At 39.6% G+C, this 18,188-nt stretch overlaps 1 protein-coding gene across 2 annotated transcripts in view; it reads left to right on the top strand.

Moving 5' to 3' along the window:
• MYO10 (myosin X) overlaps window positions 1-18,188 on the top strand; it is a 214,241-nt gene that overhangs the window by 120,074 nt on the left and 75,979 nt on the right. For both annotated transcript variants that reach the window (XM_057539942.1, XM_057539941.1), the window contains 12 exons: window positions 1,407-1,531; window positions 2,020-2,033; window positions 2,151-2,235; window positions 2,826-2,929; window positions 11,354-11,483; window positions 12,827-12,945; window positions 13,897-14,043; window positions 14,896-14,996; window positions 15,108-15,174; window positions 15,692-15,784; window positions 16,203-16,271; window positions 17,199-17,281. In XM_057539942.1, coding sequence (XP_057395925.1) covers window positions 1,407-1,531; window positions 2,020-2,033; window positions 2,151-2,235; window positions 2,826-2,929; window positions 11,354-11,483; window positions 12,827-12,945; window positions 13,897-14,043; window positions 14,896-14,996; window positions 15,108-15,174; window positions 15,692-15,784; window positions 16,203-16,271; window positions 17,199-17,281 — 1,137 coding nt within the window. The remainder of the gene's footprint in view (window positions 1-1,406; window positions 1,532-2,019; window positions 2,034-2,150; window positions 2,236-2,825; window positions 2,930-11,353; window positions 11,484-12,826; window positions 12,946-13,896; window positions 14,044-14,895; window positions 14,997-15,107; window positions 15,175-15,691; window positions 15,785-16,202; window positions 16,272-17,198; window positions 17,282-18,188) is intronic.

Here is an 18,188-nt window from a genome sequence, read left to right as displayed (position 1 = left end):
TTTGGCCATCGTGTTTCTCGTTTCCAACTAATAGGATTCACTTTCCTCACCGTTTGGCTTATTTAAGGAAGAAGTTGAAACTCGGGGCGCTCTCTTCTCTTTTTCTTGACTTGGCTTTCACGATTCCTCAAGGAGAAGTCTGCACACACACACAGCGATGTCGAATGACCTGAGCCCCCATCGCTGCACCACGTTTGAGTTGGTGACTGAGTGAGAGGCACATTCTGCAGCTGCCTCTTACCTGGCAGCCCTTGACTGGCTGTTGGGAGGCCTCGTTATCGGCAGAAATTCCAGCCTCCGTCCACCACATCACAGAGGGCTTGGTGGTCAAATCTTTGGAGGCATCTTATGAGCGCAATGGAGCTGTATAGCCTCTCATGTTGCAGAACAATGCCACATAAATGGCAGTGACCTCAGAGCTTTGAAAGAGGGCCATGGTGCAGTAGCCTCGGAAATTCTAATTAAAATGTGTAATTGCCCTGTGTCTGATTGGTGCCTTGTAAGGTTTTAGAACCAGTAGGGACTTTACAGGTCCTATTACTTAGAAATTAGTCCAGGAGTCAGCAAACTTCAGCCTGACGCCGGTATCCTGCAGCCTGTTCGGGTTTTGTTTTTTTTTAGCCTTCAAAATTTATTTTTTAAATTGTGCTAAAATACACATAACAAAAAATGTATAACTTTCAATATTTTTCGGTGTACAGCTTAGTGGCGTGAAGTACATTCCCATTGTCGTGCAGCGATCACCACCATCCGTCTCTAGACCGTTTTCATCTTCCTCCTTCGGCCTGTTTTGATAAATAAAACTTTATAGGAACACAGATACCCTCGTTTGTGTACTGTTTACAGCTGCTTTCGAGCTCTAGTGGCAGAGCTGAATAGCTGCATCAGAGGCCACATGGCCCACGAAACCAAAAGTATTTACTGTTTGATCCTCTACAGAAGAAGATGGCTGACCCCTGACCTAGTCTGACCACATTCTACAGTCGGAGGAGACCCAAGGAAGTTGTATGTTCCCCCGGGACATACAACAAATGGGTGAAATTTCCAGGGCTGGGACTTTTTCACTTCCTAGAATTCAAGTGGGGGCTTTTCCTGTGCAACCCCTGGCTCGCGTATATAGGCTAATCTGTATGGGGACCAGCCATCGTGGTCTCCTTGACTCTCTAGCATCCTCTGCCCGCACACGCAGCTGCGAGTTCTCTGCCCCGAGATGGACGTGCATTATAAACCCATTTCAGCAAGTGCTGGGGAAATCTGGCTCTTGTGTAAATAAACATGATGGCCATTGGTCCCTCTGATTTCAGATTTTTCTTGCAGTTGTCTGCTTTGCCATCCGTGAGGACTGTCGTCGCCAGTTTTAGGTGGACCCTAATTAACACTCGCTGCTGTCCTGGCTTCTTTCACAGCCCCATCATGGAAGCCTTCGGCAACGCCAAGACTGTGTATAACAACAACTCCAGTCGCTTCGGGAAGTTTGTTCAGCTGAACATCTGCCAGAAGGGAAATATCCAGGGCGGGAGAATCGTAGATTGTATCCTGTTTCGTTTAGCTTTTGGTCTATAGTACTATGACTTTCTAGTGGAAACTGTTCTTGCTTATCCTAAGGACCGATATAGGATATGAAACATTTCTTTCTGGTTCTACCTAGTTACTTCTCCAGTATTACTGTGCTTGACCTGTTAATTATCCTAGGAGATAAGGAACCATCTTTCTTTGGGGAAGTTCTGATATCATGTCCCTAATCTGCAAATTTGGACTCCTAACCAAACATCATATATTTGTTGTTTGAAATCAATTCTTTAACTAGTGTGATACTTCCTGGGTATGTGTGTCATGTCTGAAATTGGATTTTGATGAAGCAGTCTGTTCTGTTTGCTTACCTTTTGCACCAGAAGTCTCAATGTCCAAGACACAGGAAATTGTAATTACTTGGGCAACAAAGAATAGAAAACTAAAGACTAATTGAGTGTCCTGTATCCTTGTTTTGTTCCTTGACTTGCCATTGCTTTTCACATGAAGATTTATTAGAAAAAGTAAGTAAACGTGATTTAATTCACATTATCTCTCACAATAACTTTTTGGCAATTACTGGCTCATGGTCATTAAGCAGAGGAAACATCTCTGAACAGAAATCTGATTTCTCTTCACAGAACCGAGTAGTAAGACAAAATCCCGGGGAAAGGAATTATCACATATTCTATGCGCTGCTGGCAGGGCTAGAGCATGAAGAGAAAGGTGAGTGATGGGACAGCTGCAGAGACATACGCGCTAGCAGCTCATTTTGCCTTTAAACCCATCTGTGAATGAGGAGACATCTGTTTGGACTTTGTTGCTCTTCCACCAATTGAAACGAAATGTGTGAGCTGACCAAAGACACTGAGTTCATTTAGAGCCAGATAACGCAGGGGGAAAATCATCAATAGAGAAATCGTGAATTTTTTTGGTTTGTTTTGGAATCTTAGTTCTTTTCTGATTTAAAGAATATTTGTGAAAAATACATAATGTATTACAACTGGTTTTACTTTTAAGTCACACCCAAATAACGCTAATTTCTAAACATTTGATTTTTAAAACACCAGTCAACACAGGATCCTCATCAGTTACTTTTTTCCGTAACATTTTCTTCCATCCCATCGAATTTATAATTCTGTTTTCCCTAGATGATGATTAAGAGAGAATGTTTTAATCTTAATAGTGGACCATTAGGAGCATAGAATTATTTTTGTACTTGAAAAAATAAAGTTGCAAAGTGGAAACTCTTTTAAATTATGTCTTACCCTGGCCAGTCAAATACTGATGTTGTGTTTTTCTTTTTCTTTTTGTAGAAGAATTTTATTTATCTGTGCCAGAAAACTACCACTACTTGAATCAATCTGGATGTGTAGGAGACAAGACAATCAGTGACCAGGAATCCTTTAGGGAAGTTATTGTAAGTTACTTTCCTATTTTCCTTTATTAAAGGTGACCAAAAAAAGAAAAAAAGAAAGTGACAGCTTTCACTTCTGCTTCAAAAAAATTTTTTTAATGAAAAAAGAAATCACATTTGTACCGCTGTGCGAGAATAGGTCCCTTCTTCTTGTTCCAAGTCATGGAAGGGAATCCTCTCTCTTTAGAAGATGGGTGGATGTCTGACATTGAGGACGGATGGGTGGTTGGCTTGGAATAGTGGTCAGAAAAGCAAAACAAAAAAAAATCACAGGTTTGGGACTGGAGAAAGCAGATCCTCTGTTTCGGGGCTTTTTACAATTAAAAATTTTTTTGAATAATTGGTTCTACAGTTAAAAAGAAATCTGTCAACAATTAGACCAGGTGACTGTTCGGGTCTCATCCTGTTCTCATAGACTTATTCTGGTAACCGATTCTGATCACACAGAAGTGGTCATTTTAAGACCCTGCAGTGTGGACCTGTGCGGTTTCCTGCAGTTCTCAAATTTCCCGGGACTTTGTTATAAAGTGACTGCATTTAGGAAGCCTGGTCATCGAGCATTATTAACAGCCCCGCCCGATTGAGTGGGGCTGGTAGATTTCATCAGCGTGGTCTCAGTTCCTTTGCCAGAGGTGTTAGTTCAGCATTTGGAGTCAGCGGATCTAGAACTGGTTCATCATAAATGCAGCTAACACCGACTGAGCGCCTACTCTGCGGACTTACCATCTCTCTGCTTCTAACCACCCTGTGAGGGTGGAACTATGGTTGTCTATGCTCTGTGACTCAGAGAGGTTGGTGACCAGCCTAACCACACACAGCACCTAATAGAGCCTGTATCTAGACACAGTCTAACTAACTCCAAATCCCACACTCTAACCAGGAGGCAGGTAGGTGGTCACTGCTTTACTTGCACCCAGATTTGTCTTTCTAGTTGTTGTCGACAACTTGGTTCTATATCCCCACTTACTTTTCTAGAGTGTTCATAAGAATGCCTCGTGGAATGGAATCAAAGTATATTTTTAAATGGATATATATCACACATCATTTCCCCACATCTAATGTATGTATCCTTAAACTGAAAATGAAATTAAAAACAGACGAGGCTATAATATCGTGATCATCTTCCCCTCAGCCTTTCTTTTAAAGATGTCGCATTCTGCCCATTATAACATAGAGAGGTGCCTCTGTCATCTCTCATTCTTTCATCCTATTAACAAAAAGCCTCCCGCGACAGCACCTTTTGCTGTGTACCTACCCTAGGCGGCATGGGATTTGGCCCTGCAAATTGGACTTTAAGAGATGTTTAAGTATTGAAAATTTTCTTTCTCAATTTTATTTTGGCGCCCTGGACTTCTTTAACTACACGAGCTTTCTCCATTTACTTTGTGATGGAAGGTGGTTGTTTGCAGTGGTAGACAGACTCCCAATTATTCAAGTTGCAGTGTCACTGCAGGACCATACTGACTAGCTCACTGGCCACAGTGAGCCAGTGGGCAGGGAGGCCCTCCCTCGTCCTGGGAGTGCCTGGAGAGAGGGTACTCTGATGGCTTCCTCTTGAGGCATTGTTTTCTGATTCAGAATTGTTTGCTCTTTCTGGTAGCTACAAGGAAGTTTGTGGAGCTTGGCCTGTTTTCAGTGATTGCTAGCTTTTATTTTTAAATTGAAATGATAGGTTTTGGCATTTGAAATTTGGTCCTACGATGAAAGGACATGTCATCTAGAAACGAAGAAAAATTTACACATGAAATTGACATAATGAATGTACACAACAGACTTATAAGAATTCTATTTATAGATTCTTTTTTTTTTTTTTTTTTTTTATTTATTTATTTATTTTTGGCTGTGCTGGGTCTTCGGTTCGTGCGAGGGCTTTCTCTAGTTGCGGCAAGTGGGGGCCACTCTTCATCGCGGTGCGGGGACCGCTCTTCATCGCGGTGCGCGGGCCTTTCACTATCGCGGCCCCTCCCGTTGCGGGGCACAGGCTCCAGACGCGCAGGCTCAGCAGCTGTGGCTCACGGGCCCAGCTGCTCCGTGGCATGTGGGATCTTCCCAGACCAGGGCTCGAACCCGTGTCTCCTGCATTAGCAGGCAGATTCTCAACCACTGCGCCACCAGGGAAGCCCTATTTATAGATTCTTAAATATTTACTTTGCAGTTACTTTTTAGTGTCCATATATATAATTCCTACATTCTGCTGAAGAAATAAAGACAATTGGGATAGATTATGCTATTATTAGCATAATAGATTATGCTATGTTGTTTTATCATGTAATTTGTCTTTATTTCCTTCCAAAATCAAATACCATTTAAATTTGTATCTTCATACTTTAATTCCATAAAGCTCCTTTTCCCAGAGGTTTTGAGATTAAAGGAAGGGAAGGGACCACATTCTATTGGGACTCAAGGACATTTGTTTGAAGCATGTGTTAAAATGTTAATGGAGAGAGATTATTTCTGTGAATTACATATGAAAATGTCACCTCTGGTATTTTCAGCTACTAAAAAAAAAACCCCATTATTCCTTTTTATCAACTTTTAATGTCAGTATACTCTGGCAATAGGACCTTTTAAGAATTTTGCTTATTTCATTAAGAATTCATGTATTTTTAGAATTCCTTATTGATACCAACTGACATTAATATAAATATGTACCTGTGAGGGATCCTGAGCCATTTTAAGGAACCTGGTTTTTCCGGGGGCAGAGATGGTGAACATATGCTAAATTTCATAGCCATTTTTTTCGCAGCCTTCCAAGTTGCACTATAAATTGTTGAGTCAGGATGAAGCTATTTCAAGTCAGTAGTAGCAACTAATTTATTTTTACTGCCTGTGTTTGACACACCAGAATGGTGGCTGATGAATTGCGTGGGGGAGTAACAAGAGTCTTTGATGAGTGATGATCTCTTCATTCTTTGACTCCACAAATATTGAATGTTAATGGCGTGCCTGGCCATGGACCAGGACTGGGGTTTCCTGACCATTTAGGTCTTGCTGGGTGTACCCATGGATTTTTGATGGTGTGAGCCCATGCATCCATAAGTTGACTCCTCGTGAGTCAGATATTATAAAGATTTAAAGGGCTCTCAGCCATAAAAAAAAGAACAATATAATGCCATTCGCAGCAACATGGATGGACCTAGAGGTTGTCATACTGAGTGAAGTAAGTCAGACAGAGAAAGACAAAAACCACATGATATCGCTTATATGTGGAATCTTAAAAAAGGCTGCAAATGAACTTATCTACAAAACAGAAATAGAGTTACAGATGTAGAAAATAAACTTATGGTTACCAGGGCATGTTGAGGGGAGGGATAAATTGGGAGATTGGGATTGACATATACACACTACTATATATAAAATAGATAACTAATAAGGACATACTGTATAGCACAGGGAACTCTACTCAGTACTCTGTAATGGCCTATATGGGAAAAGAATCTAAAAAAGAGTGGGTATATGTATACATATAACTGATTCACTTTGCTGTACACCTAAACTAACACAACATTGTAAATCAACTATACCCCAATAAAAATTAAAAATAAATAATAAAGGGCTGGCTTTATATCTCAGTTTTGCCACAGTTAAAAACTTCAGTCTCGGGCTTCCCTGGTGGCACAGTGGTTGAGAATCCGCCTGCCAATACAGGGGACATGGGTTTGAGCCCTGGTCCAGGAAGATCCCACATGCCGCGGAGCAACTAAGCCTGTGTGCCACAACTACTGAGCCTGCGCTCTAGAGCCCGCGAGCCACAACTACTGAGCCCACATGCCACAACCACTGAAGCCCGCGCGCCTAGAGCCCGTGCTCCACAACAAAGAGAAGCCACCGCAATGAGAAGCCTGTGCACCGCAACAAAGAGTAGCCCCTGCTCACCTAGAGAAAGTCTGCGCGGAGCAACGAAGACCCAACTCAGCCAAAAATAAAATAAATAAAATAAATTTAAAAGATAATAATAAAATTTAAAAAATTAAAAAACCCCAGTCTCGTTCAGTGTTGGAAAATATGGGAGTAGAAGCAAATTTTATATTATAAAATAACATCATCTTTCCTAATAGAAAATTACACAATGAATTACCAAAGAACTTAACTTGTGATTTACTGTGCCCAGAACAAGCCTCCCCCCCACCATTTTATTCATTTCACTTGTTCACGACTCACCTGAGGTCCCTTGGCTCCCTTGGATGGCACTCCCCACCTCACCGCTGAGACCCTGAGTGGATGTATCTTTTGGACCTGAAATCCGTCCCTCTTCCCTGTTTGTTTCTAGCGTGAAAAGCCTGCCTTCCTTCCTTTCGTCCTTAGCGGTTGGGATTCTATCATGTATTTGTCGTCACCACCCCGCCAGGCACACACCTTCACAGTCACCTGTTTTCTATGTGCTTAATAAAGACTTTATTGAAAACATTTTGTATAACTTTGTGCCAGTTTTTTTAACTAAATTGCCATTTAGCGCTTCTGAACTGTGCTGAGAATTTCCCAGGGGTTTTTTTTGAGTCTTGAGCCATATTGTTGAGAAAAGATAAAGGCTTAACAACAGTGTAAACCTACTATATTTCAATAAAAATTTTTTTAAAAAAGAAGGCTTAAAGGGGCTACTCTTGCCAAAGGGGTGGAGATTGCTACTAAAAAGACTGTAAATAGGACAGTAGGAGACAATGAGTGGAGACTCTTGCTGGCGGGTTTAGCCGCTGTGCCCACGCTGGCGATAATTGTTTGCAGCCATTAAATTACCCCATGGTCTGATTAATGCAGTTGCCACTTGTCACCACACTCCTAACTAATTAATTCGCTTAGAGTTAAACTTGAAAGTGAAGAAGTCACAAATTTGTTCATACAGTGAGCCCATTTTATTCACTTGCTTTCATATCTCCATATGTAATCTTTGTATGTATTTTCAGAACTTAACCAAGAATTTTTTTCACAGATTATCTTTTGATATTTTTCATTCTACAGTTTGATATTGTCTGCTACTGGGAACTAATGTTTTGAAGATCCTTTTTTTTTTTTTTTTTTTTTTTTAACACAGGTATAGAGGAGATTTTTTTTTTTTTAGTTGAAGTGTAGTTGATTTACAATGTTGTGTTAGTTTCTGGTGTACAGCAAAGTGATTCAGTTGTACATATATAATATATTCTTTTTTGTGTTTTCCATTATGGTTTATTACAGGGTATTGAAGATGGTTCCCTGTGCTGTACAGTAGGACCTTGTTTATCTATTAGTTTGTATCTACTAATCCCAAGCTCCCACTCCAACCCTCCCCCGCGCCCTCCCCCCTTCCCCCCACCCGTGGCAACCACGAGTCTATGGAAGATATTACTTCTTTAGTGTTATATAGAGTCCAGGCAGGTGACTTAAACTGAAAATTTTCATTTCTGTGGTCATCCTAAAATGAGCTTAGAAAATTTTTATAAATTAGTGTTGAATACGTCTTGTGATACATGAGGAAAACTTTAGTCATAGAAAGGGAAAATATTAACTTTTTCACAGCATAGGTGCTTTATAATTATTTTGCTGAGGTCTGATTTGGTCCTTACCACTGTTTTAAAAGTCTTGAGCATAATAAATAATCTGTATTTCTTAGCCATATTTCTTTGCTTTTAGAATAAGTAAATTTGAATAATTATTTTCCCATAGGCTTTTAAAGATTGATAAACACTAGGCTAATAGTTCCTCTTCTTTGTGTCAGTTTCTGTCTGTACCCATGAAATGATAGTCTCCTCTACCTTGGTTAAACAATTCATTGTCTTTTAATTTTTTGTAGTCAATTTTATTGCATTATAAGGTACCTATAATAAAATGCCCTCATGGAAAGTGTATAAAGTGAATTTTTAATTTATGCACCCATATACCCACAACCACAGTCAAACTGAAGGACAGTTCTACACCCTAAAGGTTGCTTGTCCCCCTTCCTAGACAATCCCAGCCCCAGCCCCGGCCCTAGGAAACCTAGGAAAGTGTGTCTTTTCTAGAGTTTCCTATAAATGAAATCATACAGAATCTATTCTCCTGTGTCTAGCTTCTTTCACTCATCCAAACCACACGTTACTCAATTCTTTCTTTTTCTGGTGAGTAGTATTCCACTGAATAGACAGCAATCTATTTACCCATTCATCCATTAAGAGACTTGGTTGTTACAGTAAAAACATGTCAACAACATTAAAAGACATCATCGAATGCAATGTCCATTAACCTACCAGCAGTAACATGGCAACTATTTTTAATTTTGTAGATTTTCCTCCCAGATGATTTTCTTGAAAAAATTAGTTACAAAAATAATTTTTTACTTTTTGTATACAGCTATCATAAATATCGTTTCTATATAATGTTCATAATTTCCTTTAAAAACTATATACTGTTCTAACAAGTTCATTTGCTATATTGGACTTGTCTGATTGTAGGAGAGCTAGATTTTTTTTTCTCTCTGAAAGTGTTGTTAAGAAAACACTGTAGTGAATATTTTACAAAACTTTCTTTCCTGTTGAGATTTTCCTCAGAACAAATCTCCAGTGTTGCAGTGAAGGGAGATTACACAAGAGATGGACTTTCTAAGGACATAAAAAGAAAAAATCATAGAGCTGGATAGACAGTAAGTTCCTAGACTTTGGGTTCATCAGGCCTGACTTTGAATCTTGGTTGTGTAACCCTGAGAAAGTTAAGTAACCTCTCTGAACATTATAAGATTATGTACGTATGTGGCCCAGCACAATGCTGCCCTATAATCTTGTTTTCCAAAAAGATTATACGAACTTATACTACCAGTGACCAGTGCATATATACCTCACTTTCACCCATTTTATCATTCAGAAAAATTTTTGCTGATTTAATAGAAGTTATCTCATTTTCTTCAATTTGTGCATGTTGGATTTCTAGGAAGGAAAACATTTCTCTGTGGATTTGCATTTCCTCTTACAAGAAGTGCCTATTTTATTTTCATTGCTCATGTGTCTCTTAATATAGCCATTGCTCCTTGCCTTACAATTTTTTTCTTTTAATTCTGTTTCCCGGTCTGTTGTTTTTGCCCTTTGTTTTTTTCCTTGTAAAGAAATTAAACTCTTCACATTTTAAAATCAGTCATTTCCTTTTGCAGTTTCTATGGCTTCAAAGGGCTGTGTGGCTTCCTTCTTCCCCGTCTCCTGTGGTCATTGTAACAATTATGGGTCCGAGTTCTCTTTGTAGCTTACGTTCATCAGTATAGCCAGCGATTCTGTCCTCAGTTGTGTGTTCACGCGTGTGTGCGGTGTGTGTGTGTTGGAGGTGGGGTATTTAGCTCTTTTTCTGGTGAGAATATGGCTCCCAACTCATAAGAGAAAATGAGCAAATCTTAGATCTGATTCAGAAGATGCCTGGCTTCAGCTTAGATACTTGTTGGGGAACAAAGCCCCTGTAGGTGCCTGTTTATTTTTATTTTTCTCAAATCAGCATTATGTTAACTTCCATTTAGTATCCAGAGGCCAAAATAAGACTTGAAAAATCCTTTGGAGAAATGGAAAATAGCGATGTGATGACTGTGCAGGGAAGACAGATCTAGATCCACTCAGGTTTTCCGTCAGCATCTCTTATAAAAGGAACAGTAGACTCTCCTATCTGTCCAGCCCCTGATAGAGAATTTCATTCCACCTACTGCCTTTAAAATTAAGACAAGTCCCCAAAGTTTACACTAGAAGAGTCTCATGAAGTATCCCCCCCACCACCATTTTTTATGTGTAGGAAAATAATAAATGTTCCATTACATTTTGATACATGTAGAAAAAGTATTTCTTTGTCACCATCATTACTGTGACTCTGGGGTAATTCTTTTGTGGCATAAATAGGAGTCTTGTATGTAAAGCAGGTATTTACTTTTATCTTACTGATTGGGTTATCTCTAAGTATTCTACAATTCTTTCTTAATGTCACGCTTTTCTTTTATGTGTACCCGTGTAAAGTCTTTATCATTTAAAAGTGAGGGGGCGGGACTTCCCTGGTGGCGCAGTGCTTAAGAATCTGCCTGCCAATGCAGGGGACACGGGTTCGAGCCCTGGTCCAGGAAGATCTCACATACCCCGGAGCAACTAAGCCCGTGCACCACAACTACTGAGCCTGCGCTGTAGAGCCCACGAGCCACAACTACTGAGCCTGCGTGCCACAACTACTGAAGCCCATGTGCCTAGCTCCCGTGCTCTGCAACAAGAGAAGCCACTGCAATGAGAAGCCCGCTTGCTGCAACTAGAGAAAGCCCACATGCAGCAACAAAGACCCGACGCAGCCAAAAATAAATGAATTAATTAATAAATTTTAAAAAAATCTTTAAAAAAGGGGGCATACATCTATTTCTTGCTTTCTTGCCTTGAGAATAATACTTAATAACTTTACTGAGTAATGAGCATTTTTCATTTTCTTTAGTATGAAAACAGATTAAAAATTAAATACCTTATTTTCTTCTAGACGGCAATGGAGGTAATGCAGTTTAGCAAGGAAGAAGTTCGGGAAGTTTTGAGGTTGCTTGCTGGTATATTACATCTTGGGAACATAGAATTTATCACTGCTGGTGGAGCACAAGTTTCCTTCAAAACAGGTAAGATTGCTCCTCCCGCCTTTACTTCCTTGACTTTTGCCTCATAGGAAACATAGATCTAAAATCCTTACTATCTGGCCTTTAACAGAAAAAATTTTTCGAGCCCTTGAATAAGAGCTACAGAACTTTGTATCTGATGTGAACGGTCAGCTAATAAAGGGTCAAAGCATCTGACAAGTGATTACTGGCTGTGTTCTCAAGTTTACTAAGAAAGAAGGACAGTGGGCCCAATAAGAGGAAATAGGAGCAACAAGAATTGGATGTAGGAGAAATGATATGAATCAGGCAAAAGTGTTGCCGTAGCTATTCATGGTTATTGAAGGCTGCCATAGTGGAACGGTTAAGACCATTAGTTTTCAAGCCAGAGTGATTGGTTCGTAGCCCAGCTCTGCCACAAGCTGTTTCCTCGGGTTACTTATCCCTTCAATACTTGTGACTTCTCATCTGTGAAGCGCATGACAGAGACGTGTTGTCAAGATTGAGTTAATATACACATAACAATATCAGTTATCTTCCTAGAGTGATTTACTTTTTAAACTTTTCTGATAGACGCAGTGGATAAGGGCGTGGAGGCTGGGAATTGGATGAGTTGAAGTTCAGAGTAGCCCTAGAGTTGCCCAGGGCTGAGGCCTGTCATTCTCAAACGTTTGGTCCCAGTGCCTCTTAATAACTTTAAAATCACAGAGAATTCTGAAGAGCTTTTGTTCCTGTGGGTCATATCTGTTGATGTTTACTGCATTAGAAATTAAAACAGAGGCAGTTTAAAAAAAATAAATTTGCTCTAAAATAACCATAATAAACCCATTGCATATATTACAATAAATATCATTATTTTATTTGAAAGACCATCTTCCAAAACAAACCAAAACAAATCAGTGAAGACTGACGTTGTCTAACGATTTTGTAAATTTTTACAATATCTGATATAACAGAGGACAGCTGGATTCTCCTGCTTCTGCCTTCAGTGTGTTGGGCTACCTCATGTCATGTAGCTTCTGGAATATTCTTCCGTATACTGGTGAGGGAATGAGAGTGAAAAATCAAATAACATCTTAAGTCTTATTATTGAAATAGTTATGACCTTGCGAACCTCTTGAGGGTCTTGGGGAACCCGCCTCGGGGTCTTTGGACCATACTTGGTCCAAGCACCAGGTTCTTTGCTGTAAACCTAAGACTTATTAAAGGAGTGAATAACCTACCAGTAGAACATGTGTCCTATAGGTCTTGCCTGAGGGACTTAGGAATATTCTCTGCTTTACCGTGTCGCTCTGTGGAGTTGGCTTTGCCCCCATTCGGGGTCCCATGGCCTGTGTGTCCACGTTTGCCTTGTCCTTCCTCCCCAGCCTTGGGCAGGTCTGCAGAGTTACTTGGGCTGGACCCGGCACAGCTCACAGACGCCTTGACCCAGAGATCCATGTCCCTCCGGGGGGAGGAGATCCTTACGCCTCTCAACGTTCAACAGGTACACGTGTGGCCCTCAAAGCAACTTTTAAAGATGCTCCTGGATCTGCAGATCTGTGGCTTTGATTAGAATAAGTAGCTGCAGTGAACCATTTGAATGAGTTTGACTCAGGATCAAAATAAAGAAGACATCCATACTGAGGAGAATAGACAAAGTGGTTCAGTTGTCTTCTTAGAGACAGTGTAGCAGAGTCATTAGGAGAAATGGGCCTGATGGACATTTCCCGAGTTTGCGTCTTGCCTCTTAGGCTTATTATATTTTGTTCTTGGGAAATTTATTCACTGTGCCTCAGTTTCCTCCTCTGTAAGACAAGGATAATTATACCTAATTCATAGGATTCTAGTAAGGATGATAATAAAAAAATATATGCTAAATGCTTAATGACTGGTGCAGAGTAAGAATTTAATAAACATTAGCTGTAATAATAATTATTATTATTATTATTAATGAAAACAATGCAACAGTATGTTGTATTACTTATTTTTGCTTCTGCTACTGCCTTGAGCCTCTTATATGTGCTAGCCCATCTCATAGCTGTTTCTTGACTGGATAAGTAAAAATGCTAAGCATGCCATGAAGGAAACTTTTATGTGTACAGAGTAAAATATGAGAAGATGATAATGAGAGAGGTCAGGTCTTAATTATTGTTTTAAACCTGATAAAATTTGTAGCTACGGGTTCAGATCCTTTCTTATAACTCAGTATATAAAGTTGAATTTGAAAGCCTGATACTTCAAGGAATTCTTGGTGAATCCTGCTGTAAAGTAAATAAGCAAGCTCCAGGTTACCCTTTCTTTAGACAGCTGTGTTTGCCTAGATGGTATTGGCTTACTTGACATGGGGTGCTAGATGTTGAGTGAGTGTGTCTCCCGAGGAGGGCGGGGATGGACTAGCCTGTCTGGGCTGCCTGGGGTCATCTGGGCACCGTGGCCCTGTCCCCTCTCCCCACAGGCAGTAGACAGCAGGGACTCCTTGGCCATGGCACTTTACGCCCGCTGCTTCGAGTGGGTGATCAAGAAGATCAACAGCAGAATCAAAGGCAAAGATGACTTCAAATCTGTTGGCATCCTTGACATCTTTGGATTTGAAAACTTTGAGGTATGCTTCCAACGAGTGGGATAATCTTAAGCAAACCTCTTGAAACGAACATGGATATGTTTCTCTGCAGATTTTTTTTTTGCCTTTTTAAAAAAATGTTTTATTGGAGTATGGTCGATTTACAATGTTGTGTTAGTTTCTGCTGTACAGCAAAGTGAATTAGTTATACATATACATATATCCACTCTTTTTTAGATTCTTTTCCCATATAGGTCATTACAGAGTATTGAGTAGAGTTCCCTGTGCTCTACAGTAGGTCCTTACTAGTTATCTATTTTATATATAGTAGTGTGTATATGTCAATCCCAATCTCCCAATTTATCCTTCCCCCCCTTTCCCCCATGGTTACCACAAGATTGTTTTCTACATCTATGGCTATTTCTGTTTTGTAGATAAGTTCATTTGTACCTTTTGTTTTTTTAATTCCACATATAAGTGATATCATATGATATTTGTCTTTCTCTGTTTGACTTACTTCACTCAGTATGACAATCTCTAGGTCCATCCATGTTGCTGCAGATGGCATTATTTCATTTTTTTATGGCTGAGTAATATTCCATTGTATATATGTACCATATGTTCTTTATCCATTCCTCTGTCAATGGACACGTAGGTTGCTTCCATGTCCTGGCTATTATACATAGTGCTGCAGTGAACATTGGGGTGCATGTATCTTTTTGACTTATGGTTTTTTATGGATATATGCATAGGAGTGGGACTGCAGGATCATATGGTAGCTCTATTTTTAGTTTTTTTAAGGAACCTCCATACTGTTCTCCATAGTGGCTGTTTGGCCTCTTTATGTAATAGTGAGGGCTCTAAAGACACTTGTTGAATGGTTTCCCCCCTTAGGTGAATCACTTTGAGCAGTTCAATATAAACTATGCAAATGAGAAACTTCAGGAATATTTCAACAAGCATATCTTTTCTTTAGAACAACTGGAATATAGCAGGTAAGCACTCATCAAATTCCATTTCAAATTTTTTAAGAAAATGAGCCCCTACATTGGATAGTTTTGAAGCTATATTTTACTACAACCTGGCCCTTTTTAATCTTTGTACAGAGAAGGCTTAGTGTGGGAAGATATTGACTGGATAGACAATGGAGAATGCCTGGACTTGATTGAGAAGGTAACACACTGTTGAAGAATTGTTAACAGTCCCAAGGGTGTCCAGCTGGGCTGATTCATATTTATGGGAACAAAAGAGCTTGTACTAACACGTACATCAAAGATGTGAATGTTTAGAGCACAATGGACCGTTTGGAAACACACATGTAAATGTGCAAGGTTGAATTTAAATACTTGGCTGCTTCAAACCCATTGTCTCGTTGAAGTCAATATTTTAAGAATCAACAGTGTGCAAATTGGCTTCCCATAGATTTTAAGTCATCATCAAAAACTCTGCAGTTCCGATAGTGGATTGGCCAGTTGTAAAAGTTTTGTCCACCAAATTGCAGGGGGTTCAGTTTTTTAGTATGGAATGAACTAGATTTCTTAATAGTGTGTCACTCTGAATTTTTCAATCTGAGAAGTTATTATGCCCTTTTGACCACTTACTTGATAGAGAGTAGAGAGGAAAGGAGCTGTAAAAATACACAGAGCCAAAAACTTCTAATTCATATTTAACCTTTTTTCCCTGCTTCTAGAAACTTGGTCTCCTAGCCCTTATCAATGAAGAAAGCCATTTTCCTCAAGCCACAGACGGCACCTTATTGGAGAAGTTACACAATCAGCATGCTGTATGTCCAAACCTGCCAATTCCTCCTTGTGTCTGAATAGCACATCTGTGGATTAAGATGTGACACCTGACAGATTTCGGTGCTGTTGACCCTACTTTGCCTCCCACAGTGAATTTTTTTTTTCTCAAACAAAAGCTTTTTTCTGCTATAACTAAATGGAAATAAGCCAAAGACATAGATTGTAGGCTACTTGTCAGAATATGCCCATGTTTAGCTCAAGTATAAAATTTAACATTTTTAACCTACCGTAATGACACAGACCAGAGTTGCCTGGTTTTGATGAAGTGCATCACACGATGTGTCCTAAACCTCTGATAGGTCGTGGGTTTTGCAATTGTTTTCACTGTCAGTTATAGTTATACTGTCAGGAAATCAGTGAGTGAAATTAGGCATTTCTTTTTTTTTTTTTTTTTTTTAGAATAACCACTTTTACGTGAAGCCCAGAGTTGCAGTCAACAATTTTGGAGTGAAACACTATGCTGGAGAGGTAACTCCCTTTTTTTTTTAAAATTTATTTTATTGATGTATAATTGATTTACAATGTTGTGTTAATTTTTGCTGTACAGCAAAGTGATTCAGTTATTATATTCTTTTTCCATTATGGTTTATCACAGGATATTGAATATAGTTCCCTGTGCTATACAGTAGAACCTTGTTGTTTATTCATCCCATCATGTTGTTAATCCCAAACTCCCAATCCAACCCTCTCCCACTCCCCCCCCCCACCCTTGGCAACCACAAGTCTGTTCTCTAAGTCTGTGAGTCTGTTTCTGTTTCGTAGATAAGTTCATTTGTGTCATATTTTAGATTCCACATGTAAGTGATATCATATGGTATTTGTCTTTCTCTTTCTGACTTCACTTAGTATGATAATCTCTAGGTCCATCCATGTTGCTGCAAATGGCATTATTTCATTCTTTTACTACAAATAGCTGAGTAGTATTCCATTGTATATATGTACCACATCTTCTTTATCCATTCCTCTGTCAGTGAACATGTAGTTTGCTTGCATGTCTTGGCTATTGTAAATAGTGCTGCTGTGAACATAGGGGGTGCGTGTATCTTTTGAACTAGAGTTTTGTCCGGATATATGCCCAGGAGTGGGATTGCTGGATCACGTGGCATCTCTCTTGTTAGTTTTTTGAGGAACCTCCATACTGTTTTGTATAGTGGCTGCATCAGCTTAGTGTAGGAGGGTTCCCTTTTCTCCACACCCTTGGAGAGGTAACTTCTTAATCAAGATCCTTGCTGATATTTGCCCATTTCGTATTTAGAGAATAGTAATTTCAGAAGCCAGTCATAAATATATTGAACTAACATCTCTTCGCGGACCCAGCTTTTAAAGGGGATGCTTATGGCCTGAAATGATTCTTTTGATCAGTTCTGCCTTCTCTTGTTTATTTTGGAAAACCAGGTGCAGTATGACGTGCGGGGCATCTTGGAGAAGAACAGAGATACCTTCAGGGATGATCTTCTCAACTTGCTGAGGGAAAGCCGGTACGTCAGTCTCCTCCCCGAGATGTCAGACTGATGTTTGTGCAGATGCTTTTAATTCACGAATATAGAAAAAATTAATGTGTGGGCAATTGATTTATCATCTTCTTCCCCGGGCAATATTTCATCAATAAAGTGATCCGAGAGATAGAAAATGGTACTAGCGGTAGTGACTACCATTTAATGAGGTAGCATTGGAATAGTAAATCCATCATGTTATGCAGGTGAGGAAATTAAGACTTACAGTGATTAAGTGACTTGCCCAAGATCCCTCAACTAGATTTGATCTGGTCTGCTTGGCTCAGGGACCTAAGATTTTAACCAGTATGACGTACTATCTTCATAGCAAGCTTAGAGCTGTGCGTTAAATTGACTTCAGCCTCGGGTGTGTAGGACCCTATGTCTCTCATTAGTGTAAGGGGTATCGAGAGAAATAAACAAGTATTAATTCAGCTAAAATGATAGATTAATTACCCATTCATTTATTCATTCATGAATTGTAAATTCACATCATTAAATCGGTAGTTAAGGAAAACATGCTGAAAGTTTTAGTGATTAGTTTAGCTATTTGTATGTATTAAACCAGGAGGCTTCCTATTTTTAGGAGGCTTTGTGAGAGAGAAAGGAGGAAAACAGCCCTTGCCTTAAAGTTGTCAATACCTGTGTCAGATCCAGCGTGAGTCTCTAACACACATATTTAATGTCTAAGGAGGGAAAGCACAATTACTAAAAAGCTGGAATACTTTTAGAAATGAAAGCATTAGGTGGCCCCCTGTCACTTAGGTAGAATTGGGGTGAAGGGAACCCCTCTAAAGTGTCAGCTTAGAAGCTCAGGGTGGAAGTGTTTGATCTTTCAACTTGTTTTAACCCTCTTTTATGAGGATTCCCTAATTACAACCTTGTCAGCTAT

Source organism: Balaenoptera acutorostrata, chromosome 2 (genome assembly GCF_949987535.1).
Source record: "Balaenoptera acutorostrata chromosome 2, mBalAcu1.1, whole genome shotgun sequence".
Classification (NCBI taxonomy): domain Eukaryota; kingdom Metazoa; phylum Chordata; class Mammalia; order Artiodactyla; family Balaenopteridae; genus Balaenoptera; species Balaenoptera acutorostrata.
The sequence above is the reverse complement of the archived record's forward strand: the minus strand, read 5'-3'. Positions and strand labels throughout refer to the sequence as shown.